Raw genomic sequence first — 15,905 nt, 5'->3', positions numbered from 1 at the left:
TTTGTTTAAAGGGTCAGGGTAAGGGAGCCCAGAGAGGCAGTGATAGGATGCAGCAGAGAGTTAAACTTCAGATGTTGTGAAATCAGATAGACCAAGGCTCCAATCTCAGCTCTACCACCTATAGCCTGTGGCTTTTAGCAGGCCAGTTAGTTTTCCTGTTTATAGAAACAGGGACCAGAAGAAAATCTTCCTCACGGGACTGTCATGTGTTACAAAGGGGATGATGCACCAAAGGCCTCAGCATCCTGCCTGTGGCTTTCAAAGTGTGCCAGCTGTGGCTGCAATTCCTCCCTCCCTTCCTCACCACACACACGATCTGGAGGACTCTTTGGGCCTCAGCTTCTTCTTTTGAGTAAGGGATACCATGGTACCTTCCTCTTGGAGCTGTTTGAGAATTTCAACAAGAAAAACATATAAAGGGATTTGGTGACTCTTAACCCTTAGGTTCTCAGCTGGACTGAGTTGTGTTTATTAGACCTTACCACCCACCTACTCACCACTGCCATAACAGGGTTTTCTGTTTCTTCTTGAGCAAACCATTTCAATTCTGGGCCTCAGTCTTCATTTTATGTAAATAGAGGCCATAATACTGACTTCACAGGGCTGTTGAGAAAGAACATATATGTATACATCCATATATACATATATGTCTGTGTAGTATATGTAAAACACACAGCACATTGTTCAGCACATAGCAGATACACAAGAAATATTATTCATATTTTTAGTCCCTCCATTACTTAATGGAAACCTGACACTAAGCAGGAACAGAGGAGGAGGAAGAGAACTTTCCATGGAACCTTCCTGCTCAGGTAAGGGAAGAGAAAGGAGGGGCAGTAGAGAACAAATGTTGAGCTCCGATGGAGGCTGAATGCACACGTGGACCATTTCATGCTGTCCTCATAATCACTCTTGCATGATTGTGGAATTATCAAGCCTACTTTATGTATGGAGAAATTGAGGCCCACAAAAGGCTCTTGGCTGCTTAAGGCTATAGTGAGAGTTGAAGACAGGGGTTTAAGACTGAGATTTGAAGAGATTTTGGGCTGATTCCAGAGTGCTTTCCTGTCTGGTTATAAATCTGCTTACAGAGGTGGGGTGGGGTGGGGCTGGGCCCATGAGTGATTCAGGTGAGAGTCAGCTCTGGATTTCCAAATACTGGGTGGGGCCCAGCTGGGTGAGACCTCCCCATGGGCATGCAGATGTGGGCCCTAGGTAGGCAGGAGGGCATATGACTGGTGGGGAGCAGGGGGTGAGGGCCTCAGAGAGAGGAAACCTTGTCACTAGTGGGGTATAGGGAAGAGGGGCCTTGCTGTCTTGACTGTGAAGTGTTCAGGCCCTGGGGTGCAACTGAACCGGTATGACTGTCAGGAGTATTAAACCAATAGGCTCGATGGGGAAACAGAGGCAGACAATGACACTTTGGGGGGTTGCTGAAGCAGACGCACACATTGGCAGTCAGCTCAATGAGGCAGGCCTTCACTCACACAGACACTCATTCCTTTCTTTGTCCAAGCAAATAGCCTCTTGGGATGTCTTCAGTCAGCCTATGCTTGGACACAGGAAGGAGTTCAGAGTGACCGAGACACTGACAATTATACCACAGTCTGTCACTGCTGTGACCAGGGACAGTACAAGAGCTGCCTATAGGAGAGAGCAAAGGGGAGGCATGTCGGGGGACCTGGAGCAGATGGGGAGATGTTCTCCACCTTGAGGGCTGGTTGCCCTCTACACATTCAGGTTATTGACTTTGAAGCAGAAGAGCAGGGAAAGGTAAACCTGGACTGTGGCTCCTTTCACAGAACCAGGACGAGGGCTAGCTTGGACTTCTCCCCTGTATATCCAGCTGTGTGTTGGACCATTCCTTTGAGGTGGACCAAATCTAAACTCTACTTGGTCCAGATGAATCCCTGTTTCCTGGCATTATCTCCAGCAGCACCCCAGAACCCGGGTGTCCTCAACACCTCTCTACCCTGAGCTCCAGTGCCAACTGCTCGTTGAGCGCTGGCACTTCAGCCATCATGTCTTTTGTCAGTCTCTTTTCTTGCTCCACCCTCATGGTCCAGCCTGGTCCCCGGAGGCCTGCTCTGGCTCCCTGGCCTCTCTTCTGCTGCATGCATGCTTCATCAACTCCATACTCTCATTGCATCCATCTTCAAACTGCATTGTTGGTCATAGAGCCTGGCCACATGAGGGCTCATTTGTTGTCTGGTGGCATCCCACTTGCCCTCATCTAATCTGAGAACCACCTGATCCTATCATCCTGATGTTCAAATAGGAAGCAGACACCCAGATATGTCCTAGAGACTTGTCTATGGTCACAGTAAAGGAAAAGTGAGATTTGAACTCAGTTCTCCTGATTCCCAGGCTAAAGATCCTCCCTCCAACACCAAAGTCAAGCTAGTGTTTGTTGTTTTGGGTACAGATAGGAGATCTGGGAGTGAGGTACAGGTGTGGTAGCTCCCTGGACCTAGGCCTAAGGCGAGGGCGGGCCTAGAAGTGGAGGGTGGAACCTCATGCCAGCTCTTCTCTGGTTTCTTTATTGTCAGAAAGTCCCCTTTCCTCTGAACAATTGAACCCCTAACTTTCCTCTCTGACTCCATCCTTTTTTACTGACAACCATTTGACTTGTGACTTCTTAACCTGCTGGGTGGGTACCAGGGGGTCCTGGATCTGGGGATGCAGAGAAGTCTGAAGTCAGGATCCCAGGGTCCTGGTCCCTCCCCTGGTCTGCCCTGGCTTGTTCTGTCTCCCTAGGGCAGCTGGCTTTTGTCCCAGTGGAGCATGGGAACAGCTCTGGTGTGGAAGCAGGAGGGGCATCTTGAAAGTTCTTGCCTCTCCCACCTGCCTTCCCTGGGCCCAGAGATGCCTAGAACAGATACAAGGATGTATAAATGTATAGGCCCTTGTGTCAAGCCTTTCCACCTGAGGGTGTGTGTGTGTGTGTGTGTGTGTGTGTGTGTGTGTGTGAGAGAGAGAGAGAGAGAGAGAGAGAGAGAGAGAGAGAGATGATACATGGTAGCTGAATGTGCTGGGGAAAGAGGGGGAGAGAACTTGCTGGTGAGGGGACCAGGAGACTCTGAGACTGTGTGACGTTGGTCCTATTGTCTGGTACTCCTAGATTGTTTCCCCAGCTCTGAAAAAGAAGAACTAGGGGGCTGGAGAGATGGTTTGTTGGTTAAGAACAGCGGCTGCTCTTGCAGAGGACCAGGGTTCGAATCCCAGCACCCACATGGCAGCTAACAACCATCCATAACTCCAGTTCCAGGGAATCCGACACCCTCTTCTGATCGTCACAGGCATTGCACAGGTGCACTTGTATGCACACAGGCAATACACTCATACACATTAGAGAAAAAAATAAAATAAATAAAGCCGGGTGTGGTGGCGCACACCTGTAGGCCCAGAACTTGGGAGGCAGAGGCAGGCGGATCTCTGTGAGTTCAAGGCCAACCTGGTCTACATAGTGAGTTCCAGGAGAGCTGGGGCTACAGAGAGACGGGGCCACAGGGAGACCCTGTCTCAAAAAGACAAAAAAAATAAATAAATAAATAAATAAATAAATAAATAAATAAAATAAAAAAAAAGAGCCAGATGCTTAGATCCCATAAGGCTGGCAAGTGGCCACCCAGCTGGAGCATGGAACCTGGCCAGCCCCAGAATCTGAGTTAGGAGAGCTTGGACAATGGAGCATCCACTCTATGTGTATGGCCTCTTTGAATCTTGGAGTGATTTGGTTACTATGCCCACTTTATAGATGAGGACCAGAGAGGATGGACCAGGACCTTGTCCAAGGTGACCCAGCTGGCAGGCCGTGGAGTCAGGCTCTCAACCCAGGCCTTTCATCTCTGACAGAGGCAAGGTGAGAGGATGCAGAGTCCAGGCATGGGAACAAAGTCCTCCTTGTTGGTCTGCCTGAGGGGTAGTGCATTTTCCACGGAGGAAGGACCCCACGTACAGGCCAGACTGGGCTGTTCTGGTTCTCTCCCCTGACCCTGACCCTGACCCTAACCCTAACCCTAACTCTTTTGCTCTCTGTGTTTTCAGGCTGTTTCAGACCTTGGTCTGGTCTGAAGCACAGTTTTGTCCCCAAGCCCCGGGTGTCCTCAGCTGTGCTCATTCTCTGTGAGCCTCAGTTTTCTACCTATGAAATGGACGCATTACTGACACGTTTAAAGGTTAAGTGCCTCAAATAGCCTTAAGAGGCCACCATGCAGTAATTAAAAGATGTTTTGGCCAGGGCTGGAGCAGAGGAAGTCAGCTGGCGGCGTCTAGGTGACAGCTGGAGGGAGGGAAGGGGGTGGAGCCTTGGGATGGGTGAGACGGGGCGGGCCAGCGCTCCGGGCAGTGCTGGAGTTGTACAGGAGAAGCCGGCCGTCGGCACTGCATGCCCATCGCCGCCCAGCGTCATGAACCGTGAGTCCGACCCCACTGTCCCCACGCGCCGGGGAATTCAGTCAGGGCCTTGCACGCCAGGCTCAGCCCCTCGTCTCTTTCCTCTGCAGGAAGGAGTCTCTCGCTCCGGTTCCCGCTGCTCCTGCTGCTGCTGCTGTCTCCGCTCCCCGCCCTACCCGCGGACCCTGGGGTGCCCGCACCGGGTAGGCGACTCCTGGGTGCCCACGAGGACCCGGGATCCGGCGCTGTTGGCCTGGTCCATCGCCGAGCTCTCTCCTCCAGAGGGCAGGGCTTCCCCTTTCTACACGCGATGACTGGGAGTGGGGTGTTGAGTCTGTGGATGGGATGGGGGCTCCCTGGAGACCCTCGAGGGCGTGGTCGTGCCTGCGGGCCTGCTAGGGCCTCTCTGGCAGACAGCAGATTGAGATCCCGAGTCTGCAGGGGCCGCAGGGACGGTTCTTCAGGTCTCTCACCTGTCTGCCCTGAGCCTTCCAAGCAGCCTCCTCCCCCAGGAACCCCGCCATTTCCTGTGGGGGCTTCTTGGGGGAGGAAGCCGCAGGCGCCTAGAAGACCGGCAGGCCAACGAGTTCCCTTTCTGTGCCTCTAACTTCTGGTGGACCAATTCTGACTCCCAGCCCTAGTAGAGGAGGTCTCCTTCTGCCCCCCATCCCGTTGGTAGAGATGGGGGACACCAGCCCATATGGGAAGTGAGAGGTGGCATCACATTTATAAGGGGCGGAGGTACTGCTTTTCTCAGGGTTTAAATTTCATCTCTGAGGTCTCCATTGCGCAGATGAGGAAACCAAGGCTTAGTAGGTGGAATGATACCCCCTACTCCTGCCTTCCCCAGTGCATAGTGCATGGTGAGCTCAGGATTTGACGCCTTCAGGACTGTCCAACTACAGGCATTCTGCAAAGTATTTCCCCACCCAGCTACTGGGGAAAATCAGGCCCCCTACAGTTCAGCCCTCCTTCCCTCACTCACGCGGGTACCAGGTACCAGATTCCAGGAAAGAATTCACTCCTCCCCCAGCTCCCCTGTTCTCCAGCCTGGGCAGCTGTGCAACCCATTCCTCTCTGAATCCCTATTTCCTATCTGTAAAATGGAGCCAAGAAAGGTTGGCAGAGGGGAGAGGGGAGACCTCCAGGGGCTTGGGATGAAGAGAGAGAATCAGAGTAGCTTTTCTTGAGGAGAGAGTGTGAGTGAGAAGAATTTGGGGAAGCCTAGGTAAGAAGGGGGTACTGTAGAATGATGGGGTTCAGCAAAAGCCTGGTTTGGGGAAGAAATGGAGGAAAACTTCTGTGGTCCTTATGTTATAGTTTACCAAGGTCAGCAATGTTGGCGCTCACAACAGCCCTGCCAGGGAGATGTGTTAGACCCATTTTATATAAGGGGACGTGGAGGCTCTGAGGAGATGAGTCCACTTGTTGGGGACCCTACAGTAAGCTGGTGGCAGAGCCACCACTGACCATGCTGATCACTGGCCTATGCTGCCAGTCCCAAGATAAGCCCAGCACTCTTCTGAGGCCTTGTCTGACCCTACCCAGGCCCCTGGGTACATAAGGTCTGCCCACCTGTCTTCCTGGCTTGTGGCTCCTGTGGGGGAAAGGGTGGGGTCCAGCTTGGAGGGCAAAGCTCTGCAGGGGAAATCCACAGAGCTCAAGCTCATCCTTCCCAGTCCTTGGGTTTGGCATGATGTCCTCTCCATAGCCAGGGAGAGGGCATGACGTGGTGCTACACTGCGAGCCATGGCCTGAGCTTTGTGCTGATTACATGTGTTGTGGAGGAGTTTTTCTGTTTTGCATTCCCAGTCTTTTTTTATGCCATTCTATGGCTAGAGGGACACAGAGCCTAGAGGAGCTCAGTCTGATGGTGGAGACAGATGCCAACAGATTGTCACACAGGGTGGGGAGGGCCATAGCTAAGGGCAAGTGAATCCCAAGGGTGTCAAGGGCTCAGCAGCTCCCTCTCAGCGTGAGCATTCGGGAGGTTTTTTGCAGGAGGTAGCATTTCTTTCAGCTGGACTATGAAGGCGGTGGGAAGGAGAAACTGACTTTCTGCAGGAGGATCTTTCTTCCAGGAAGCAGTGGTTGAACTGAGGTGTAAGGGTCTGAGCAGCCAGAGGCCAGTCACTGGGAACACAAGGAGCAGGAGAGCCAGACAGGAGTGGAGGAGCAAGGCTTGTGAATGCAAGGCCAGGGTCCTGGGGAGCATGAGATTGAGGATGAGTAGATGACCTGGGGGTGAGACTGGAAGCTGGGAGTTGGGAGGCTCATGCAAACAGGCCAAGGAAAGGACAGAGGACAGGTGGATGCAGGGCTTTGAGCTATGAGTTAACTGAGGCCTAGGCAACTGCCTAGAATCTAAAGCCTATGTTTTACCTCCAGAGGGGACTCAAAGGTGATGAAAAGGCTACAGCCTGCTTTGAGAGCACGTAGCAGGAGGGAACATGGCCTCTGCCTCCTGAGGGGGAGGAGATGGAGTCCAGTTTGGAATACAAGGCTATGCCATGTATCTGTAGTACTCAAGTGCTTTCCTTCCATCCTGTGTTTGGCTGGGTGCCCCTGACAAGAGAGAGGGCATGACCTGGCAAGCTGGCCTGTATGCTAGGCTAAAAGCCTGAGGCCAGCTAACCCCTGCATGTGGGGTGAGACCTGAGCACATGCCAAGACCTCCCTTTTCCTTCCCTGACTGCCTTGTATCTCCAGCCCCAGTTGGGTCTGTGGGCCATGAGGGGGCTTTTTTGCTGTAGGCTGCCGCTTGGGCCTGGCATGGATCCACCTACAGGTGTGGTGTCAGAGCCAGGCCCCGGCCTGGCTGCTCAAACTTGCTTTCCTCTGATTGCCAGGCCCCCAGAGCTTCTCTAAATATTATTCTTAGGGGATTTGGGTGCAGCCTCTTCTCTTCTGCCTGCCGCAGCTGCCTCCACATCCTGGAGGACTTGGTGTTCTCTGGCTGTACCTGTTCCCTGTCATGCTCAGCTTTGAGCCCAGAGCCCTAGCTTTTGGCCTGGGGGACATCCTATTCAAATCCACGGACAAGTTCTAGATCGAGGAGATGCTAGGTAGTGGTTATCCGTGGGAATGTAGGCTGGCTTTGGCCTTCGGGTCTATGTGTCTTGAAAGCACTGTGGGTGTTCATTGCCCTGCCTCATGGGCCCCAAGCACCCAGTGAGAGCAGTTGCAGAGTTCTCTGCTGAGGGCTGGGGAATCTCAATGATGGGAAGAACTGAGAGGGCTAGCTTGGCTTCCTCCAGAGTAGAGAAGTAGGGAGCAGGGAGTTGGATGCAAGGCATCCTTTGAGCTGCTGCTCTACCTGGGATAGACAGGAAAGCAAGGTCCTTAGAGTGGAAGGGGCTTGCTCAAGGGCACAGCCAGGGGAGAGAGAATACCACTTCCGAATTCATCTTTCCTGTGCTTCTCCATGGTGGCTGACCTGTGCTGAGTGTGGGTCACTCAAAGTAAATGAGACTGGTGCCTGTACTTTTCTTGAGGATCCCTCATTCTGCATGGTATCAGTAGAGGGGTGTCCTTTGCTGAGCACAGAATGGGGTTGGCATGAAATCACGCAGAATTGAAGTTAGACTGAAGGGAGACCTTCCTATAGGAATAGCTTCTGGAGGCCTGGTTGTGGTAAGAGATGGTGATCTCATATCATGGTGGGAATTTCATTCCCTTGGGGTTTTCCAAGTTCATCTTGAAGAAAGAGCAGCAAAATTGTGACACTGGGGGTCATTCTTAGCGTTTGGATCAGAATGACCCCTTTACCATCCCTGCCCTAGATCCAAGTCAGGATCCCTCCAGGAGGAGGCAGGTAGGGAAAGATGAAGGGGGTTCAAGTTTCCCTTCTGCAGCTTGGGCAAACCCTCCTGCCTTTTCTAAGCTTGAGTCCTCACCTTGCAATGGGAGGCTCAGCCACCCTCCTAAGGAGTGCTGAGAAGACAAGTGAGCCCTAGGGATGTGAGGTCACAGACAAGGTCAGCAACAGCCGCAGCTCCTTCAGTCTGACCACCACAGTCAGCATGGTCAAGAGGCACCCAGTCTCCTCTCTGCCCACCCTGACACCCTGGGGCTTCTTTGGCTGTTGTCCTTGCCTAAGAGATTTTTCCTGTCTTGGGGCAGCTGGTGTTTATGGAAAGAGAGTGAGGGAGGCGGGAGGGAAAGCTGGCTGTGGTCTGGTTGGGAGGGAGGGCCCTCTTTTGGCAGGGATGGGGCATGGGCAGGCAGCAGCTCTGGTCATTTGGGGCAGGACTCCTACAAGGAGACTTTGCAGCTAGCCTCAGAGGGCATCTGGGAGGATGTGAGTGACCAGCCTCCTCACATCATTTTATTTGTTCCACAGATATTTGTTAAGTTCTGGCCACCACATAGCTCCCTGAGTGCCTGGGTCTCCCTAGGACCTGGGCTGAGCCCAGGCTGTGAGCCCAGTCCATGTGAGGGAAGGTGTGGCCCTTTCTCAGGGGGGAGACTGGACAGCAGGAGGGAGAGTAGGAGGATTTAAGAGTGAGGACTTGTGGGGAGCCTTGGGGGGGTACAGAACTGGATTCCTTGTGGGGGGGGGTCAGGAGTGTTGGGCAATGTATGAAGGAACAGCATAGTCTAGCTGTACTTTGAACTTTGTGGGTGAGGGAAGGGGTGCCACAGCCTCTTTAAGCATCTAGTACCTCATGAGACTCCTGCTGAGGTAGAGATGGGGAACTGGAGCCCAGAGGAGGCCTGGGTCTTCCCTTTGTGCCCACTGAGTGGTAGGCTTGAACCACTGCTGTGATAGGGTCTTGGACCAGAATTGGGGGCTGGGGTTGTGGTAGGTGAATTGGTCTTGAGAGATGGATGAACAGAATAGCCTGATCTCTGGAGGCTGGAGGGTGGATCCTGAACCACTTTGGTCTTTCTAGGATTGTGGCTGGCTGGAGGAGGATGGTGGAGGGGGAGGGGTGGCTAGGGTCCTGTTAGGTCCTCTCCCTGTGGCTTGTCTTCCAGGTCTGCCTGTGGCAGTTTGATAAGGCCTTTTTGTCCAGCCTTCTTCCCCTTGGGCTCCTCTATATCCCTGCCAGAAACCACACAGATGTCATTGTGAGGTTGTGGGGCCTCATCAGGGCTTAAGCAAAACTATTTGCATGATCCTTATGACCTTTGTTTATGTGGTGGTTCTGGGGCCTCTGGAGATGGGTAAGAAAATGCTGCTTCACCTCCACAGTGAGGTGAAGAATGACTGGAGAGGCAGGACTTGCTCAGGGTCAGGCCCTCCAGTGTTGGCCTTTGTGATGACTGACTGGTTTATGCCAGGCTGCTCTGATGTTTGGTCACCCTCTTGACCCCTAAATCATATTACATACAATGTAAAAGCTGCCTGTGATGTTGGCTCCATGCTGGGAAAAGAAGCATTTGTAATAGATTCTGGCATTTTCTGTGGAAGACCCAAGTGCTTCCAGCCAAGAGCTAGGAGTCCTGGATCTGCCTAGCTTTGCTCTGTGTTCTTGGCCAAGTCCCCACCTCTCCATGAGCCTCAGTTTCCCTTGTTGAGTAGTGTGTGAAGGAGGGACTGGACTTGGATGAACTGAATGTCTAACCAGATGCTGAAGGCCATGGATATTGAGCAAGAGGGTAGCGGTCGGAGGGGTGGGGGTCAGACACAGAGGGACTTCCTTGTTGGGGGCTCCACATGGGGAGAGAGGACAGAAATTACATACCATCTTAGGATATTTTTTGAGCCAGGCTTCTCTTGTTTGCTTAGCACATTACTTTCTTAAGGATCTTAGAGACCCCACACTCATTTGGGGCAAGTCTGGCCTTTCAGGGCAGCTGAGACCCTTGGTGCTCCCCTTCCTTCTTGCCACTTGCACATTATCTCCAGGGTTCTGGAAAACCTTTTTCCTAGCATAGATTGTTGAGCCTGGGGAGGAGGGGTATAGGGGAAGTAGAGGGATGGACACTTGGTCTGATGTTATCATTGCCTGGTGACCTATCTGTTCTCCCCTTTTCTGCCTCAGTTTTCCAATCTGCAAAGGACTGATGAGATCGTATAGTCCTTCCCTCCTGCAGAAATGGAGAGTGTTGGCAGATCCTATTTGCCTAGTGTCCAAGTGCTTAGAACATGGAGCTATGGAGTTGAACTGGGATCACCTCCTCCCCTGGACTGCTTCCCCTACTTCTGAAGCCCACAAACCTGCCTTTGAAGCTGGGCTTTGACTTTAGGAAGCCCATAGCCCATAGCTCAGTGTCTTATTGGCTGGTTCCTAGCTTCGGTGTCAACAGCTTGGGCCTGCACTTTTCCCCCTGTCCCTGCTTTTGGTGGCAGCAGGGAGCAACAGGGACTTTCCCTTGGGGCTCAGTGTAGGCCAGGCTTGAGGTCCAGGGCAGGGCCAGGAAATGGCAGGGGTGAGATTTATGCCTATGGATGCAGGGCTAGGGTTGGCTTGAGAGAGGTCCCCAGCCTCTGGCCCCTCTCTCCATCCTCAGGAACTGGGTAGGGTCAGAAGGCGGCTTGAGGGGGGCTGTCTCTGATACCTGTTTCTCACCCACAGTCAATCCCTGTTGTTACTATCCGTGTCAGAACCAGGGCATCTGTGTCCGCTTTGGCCTTGACCGCTACCAGTGTGATTGTACCCGCACGGGCTACTCCGGCCCCAACTGTACCATCCGTGAGCCTTGCCTCCTGTGTCTTCTCTGGGGCCCTCCTGATCCCTTGGATCCTCCTCCAGACCCTACCTCCTGCCCTCCTCTCTGGCCATGGCCCCTTTTCCCGCCTTGTCTGGCTCTGACCACACCTTGACCTGGCTCATCTGAGCTTTTTCTCCAGGTCCACCCCCACTCTTCTTCCCATGCTCCCCATCCCCTGTCCTTATTTTGGGTCCTGGCTTTTTGACATGTCATCACTCCCAAGGGTGCCTCCTGTGGACCTCTGCCTGGTCCCAATCTTCCCACCTTGGGAGCGCTGGTCTTGCTAGGAGGGCCAGACTGAGTGGCTCCTGCCATCTCTGCAGCTGATCTCTGGACCTGGCTCCGGAATTCCCTGCGGCCCAGCCCCTCCTTTGTCCACTTCCTGCTAACACACGGGAGCTGGTTCTGGGAGTTTGTGAATGCCACCTTCATCAGAGAAACACTCATGCGCCTGGTACTCACAGGTGGGTGTGGGGCAGGCCCCCTCTAATCCTGAAATGGGGGCGGCAAGAAATGCTGCCAGTTCTTGGGATTCTTGGCATCTGATAAAGGCGGTGGGTGGGGAGACTCCATCCCAGATGAAACAAACCCCAACTCAGGAGGAGGCAGGGGACGGCAGTGTAACCGGGGTGGGAACAGCTGTGTCACTATTACTTTGCTCTGCAGTGCGATCCAACCTTATCCCCAGCCCCCCGACCTACAACTTAGCACACGACTACGTCAGTTGGGAGTCCTTCTCCAATGTGAGCTATTATACTCGTGTTCTGCCCTCGGTTCCCAAAGACTGTCCCACGCCCATGGGGACCAAAGGTAAGGAGCTTGGGTGAAGAGCTGGCCTGGGGATCACCTGAGATGCTTTGTTCTCTTCAGGCAAAAAGCAGGCAGAAGAGCAATTACAGATCCATTTCACAGATGGGTGGACCAAGGCAGGACAGCTGACATGTCTAGGTCCAAAGAAAGGACAGTGAAAGATCTTGTCTAAGGTCACAGGGAAAGTCAGAGACAGAGCTGAGTGTGGTGGTAAATGCCTGTATTCCCAGTACTGAGGCTGAGGCAGGAGGATCTCAAGTTTGAGGCCCACTTGGGCTGTATAAGGAGACAGTGTCTCTAAAACAAAACCAAGACGAGAAGGAAGAGAGGGAATGGAAGGAAGGGAGTGAAGGAGGAAAGGGAGGGAGGGAAGGAAGAAGGGAAGCAAGGGAGGCCAGGAGGGAGGGGCAGAGAGGCAGAGGCTGACTAGTGTTCCCATGGAATTTCCAGGGTGCCTCTCTATTTGATCCCTGTCTGCTGATGAGGGGGATTCTGCTGGGCAGAAGTGACTTGAAACTATTGGAAGGAATAGCGTGCTGTGTATTGGGTGCTAACTTGGTGTCTGGTTCTTGACTACTACAGTTTCCCATGTTCCATTCTGGTAGGGTATAAAGGTCACATTTTTTTCTCCAGTTGCCCAAAACCCCTTTGGCCTCCTGGATATAGGCATTCCTGCTAAAGCCTACTTCTTACTCTACCTGTAAGTGCCCAGAAACCTGTGGGGTTCATAAATCCACTCATCTTCAAAAAGAACAAGAGAGGCTTACCGGTTGCCACTTTAGTTCCTGCCTCATGGTATTGCTGTTGGACATTGTTCCTGTGCAGTCTAGTGGTTGTGCCCCTGCAGGTTCTGAAGCTTGTGATGTCCCTGCTTGGATCTCCAGTGCTATAGTGATGGTCTGAGCTCACATGGTTAGCTATTATTCCCAAAGCATGGCCATCACTGCCATCATAGCTGATTCTCTCCAATACTGCAGGAATCAACCCTTCCCCAATGTCACTGAGCAATGATTCCACATTGTAGGGTACAGACTGCTCCCTCTACTTTCTTTTGGGGTGCTTGATGTTACTTTCTTCCAGAGGAATCCACTTGGCCATGTCAATCCAAGTAGTTTCCATTGACCTTGAGTGTTCAACATTGGGCCTCACATGAGATGTGATGAAAGGAAACCTTTATCAGAACACAGAAAGTCCTATTTCCCCTCTCTGGGAGGGTACTGGACACCAAATTAAGACATAATTAAGGGAGATGTTCCACCACTTAAAAAATTCATTTATTTATTTTTGTGTGTATTAGTGTTTTGTCTGCATGTATATAAATGCACCCAAGTGCACACATGCCCACAGAGGCCAGAAGAGGGTGTCAGATTCTCTGGAACTAGAGTTATGGATGGTTGTTAACTGCCATGTGGGTGCTGGAAGAGCAGTCAGTGCTCAACTGCTAAGCCATCTCTTCAGTCCCTGGGTCTATAATACTAACATTTTTTTCTTTTTATTATGGAAAAGTTGCAAATGTACATAAAAATTGAGAGGAAGGAATAGAGAACCATGTTCCCATGTTCCAGTTTCAACATGCACACAATTTGCCAACCTTATTTACTTCTTTGTCTATCCTGTTTTATTTTCTAATGGAGGATTCTTGTTGTTATTAAAAATTGATTGTGTGTGTGTGTGTGTGTGTGTGTCAGAGAGAGAGAGAGAGAGAGAGAGAGAGAGAGAGGGAGAGAGAGAGAATATGTATATGGGTATGCACATGCTACACCCAGCCTGTGTGTAGAGGTCCAAGGACAGCTTTATGGAGTCTGTTCTATCCTTCCATGTTTATCTGGGTTCTGGGGTTTGATTTCAGGCTGTCAGACTTTTGTGGTAAGCACTTTTACCCACTGAGCCATCTCACTGACCTATTATCATTTTGAGATGTGGTCCCTCTATGTAGCCCGTGTCCTTTTCAGTGCTGGGATAATAGGTGTGTACTACCACGCCTGATTTTAGTGGAGTATTTTAAAGCAAATTCCAAATATTATGTGATTTTCATGGCAAATCCTTCAAGGTCTTTTGGTAGAGTAGGTTACAGGGGCTCTCTGTGGGGTAGAAGGGTGGCCCTGAGGAGGATGCTCTGGGCTTCTTGCTTGGGCTAGTTTGTCTGTCCCCAGAGCAGAGAGACAGACAGGATCTAGGCCTCTACTGCTCTTTTCTACCCCCCCACCCCCCGCCAGGGAAGAAGCAGCTGCCAGATGTCCAGCTCCTGGCCCAACGATTACTGCTTAGGAGGAAGTTCATCCCTGCCCCCCAGGGGACCAACCTCTTGTTTGCCTTCTTTGCACAACACTTCACACACCAGTTCTTTAAAACTTCTGGAAAGATGGGTCCTGGCTTTACCAAGGCCTTGGGCCATGGGGTAAGTACCTAGAAGAGGACCTCATGGGCCACATGCAGACAGTCACCAGTGGAACAGAGTCCAGGTGATCTGAGTGGGCTTCTCTCTGTCCTCAGGTAGATCTTGGTCACATTTATGGCGATAATCTGGAACGTCAATACCACCTAAGGCTCTTTAAGGATGGGAAACTCAAGTACCAGGTAGTGCTGGACCTGGGGGTGGGGCAGTGGAAGGGTCCTTCCTTGTTCTTTCTGTCAAAGGTGGCTGGGTAGGGGAATGGAACAGCCACAGGAGTGGGGATGTACCCAGGAGGACAGAAGGTGGCAGCACAAGAGACGAATGAGGAGCCGGCAAGGCCTCCATGTCCTCCTGGGAGGTGGCTCTGGAGCGCCACAGGAGGGACATTCCCACTCCCAAGCTGCTGTCATTGGTTTATTTGTTTCCACATTGTGGGTTGGGCACCATGATGCAACTTGTACAGGTGGATTGAGCAGTATCCATCAGAGCTGTGGGCCCTGCCCTCAAGGAACCACTGTCCGTCAGGGCCCACAGACCTAAATGCCAGGATGTGGACTCCATGAGGACTTCTTGATTAAACCTGCTCTGTACAACAGAAATATAATGTGAGCCACGTATGCAATTCCCATTTTCTAGTGGTCATGTTAACAAAGGAAAAAAGAAACAGATGGGATGGGTTTTAATAATATACTTTATTTAGGCTAGTGAGAAGGCTTAGCCAGTAAAGGCACTTATGTCAAGCCTGGGACCCACTGGTGGAAGGAGAAAACATACTCCTGCAAGTTGTCTTCTGACCTCCACACACGTACTGTGGCATGAGTGTATCCCCCCCCAATAAATAAATGCAAAGGTTTAAAGGTTTTCATTGGAGGTTGCTAGGCTATATTTAAATTTCATAAAATTTATAATTGGATGAGCAGATTCATACACTCGAGTTCTGAATATTTTCCCAATAGCTGAAACATCAGCTTTAAAATTTAAATGTAAGTAAAATCTAAATGAAATTAAATGGAGGTCTTCACACTAGTTAAATTTCTAGCGCTTGGTGGCTACATGTGGCTAGTGGCTATCATATACTGGTTTGCACAAATCTGAACAAACGAAATGGCAAGTTTGTGGCTGAATTATGAAAGGGCTAAGAACAGGACTCTGCATATAGTTTGAGTGTATTTAATGAATGGCTGAAGAAACCACCACATACCTAGTGGCTTTTTTGTGATAACCAAGCAGGAGCTGTTGGAGCCATTAAAGTGACTTGAGGCTTTAGTCTTCTTCCTCAGGAAGCAGCAGAGTTGCATGAAAAAGGAACAGTTAGGGCTGGTCAGAAGGAAAAAGGCTTGCTAGTGCCATGGGGGAGGAGGGTGTCTGTCTGGGGTTGGGGGCTGGGAATAGGGGGGTGTGCAAAGGCTTTGAGGCAGGAAGCAGTTGGGGTGTCTTGAGGAGAGGGTAACAATGACTGTGGGCCCCCAGGGCCTAGTTAGTGAAGGTAAGAGTGGTTCCAGGTGAGGGTGGAGGCCTCTTGCAGGGGGAGTGTAAGACTTGATTTCTGCTAAGAGCAGGGAAGGAAGAATTTCAAGCTAGACAAACTAGTATGTGGATACTAGATTTGAGTGTTTTTTAAAAAATAGTTTAATTGAACTTTTAA

General features: G+C 51.4%; 1 protein-coding gene across 2 annotated transcripts in view; it reads left to right on the top strand.

Annotated features, from left to right (window-relative positions):
- Positions 1-15,905, top strand: part of Ptgs1 (prostaglandin-endoperoxide synthase 1) — a 45,152-nt gene that overhangs the window by 19,299 nt on the left and 9,948 nt on the right. The window contains exons 2-8 of one of the 2 annotated variants that reach the window (XM_029563687.1): positions 3,758-3,862; positions 4,506-4,598; positions 10,920-11,036; positions 11,379-11,519; positions 11,722-11,865; positions 14,082-14,263; positions 14,359-14,442. In XM_029563687.1, the coding sequence (XP_029419547.1) occupies positions 11,501-11,519; positions 11,722-11,865; positions 14,082-14,263; positions 14,359-14,442 (429 nt within the window). In that variant the 5' untranslated portion in view covers positions 3,758-3,862; positions 4,506-4,598; positions 10,920-11,036; positions 11,379-11,500. Of the gene's footprint in view, positions 1-3,757; positions 3,863-4,264; positions 4,417-4,505; positions 4,599-10,919; positions 11,037-11,378; positions 11,520-11,721; positions 11,866-14,081; positions 14,264-14,358; positions 14,443-15,905 lie in introns of those variants that run through there. The other variant, XM_008833435.3, reaches the window with a different exon arrangement.

This window comes from Nannospalax galili, unplaced genomic scaffold (genome assembly GCF_000622305.1).
Source record: "Nannospalax galili isolate Female #2095 unplaced genomic scaffold, S.galili_v1.0 scaffold34, whole genome shotgun sequence".
Lineage (NCBI taxonomy): Eukaryota > Metazoa > Chordata > Mammalia > Rodentia > Spalacidae > Nannospalax > Nannospalax galili.
The sequence above is the reverse complement of the archived record's forward strand: the minus strand, read 5'-3'. Positions and strand labels throughout refer to the sequence as shown.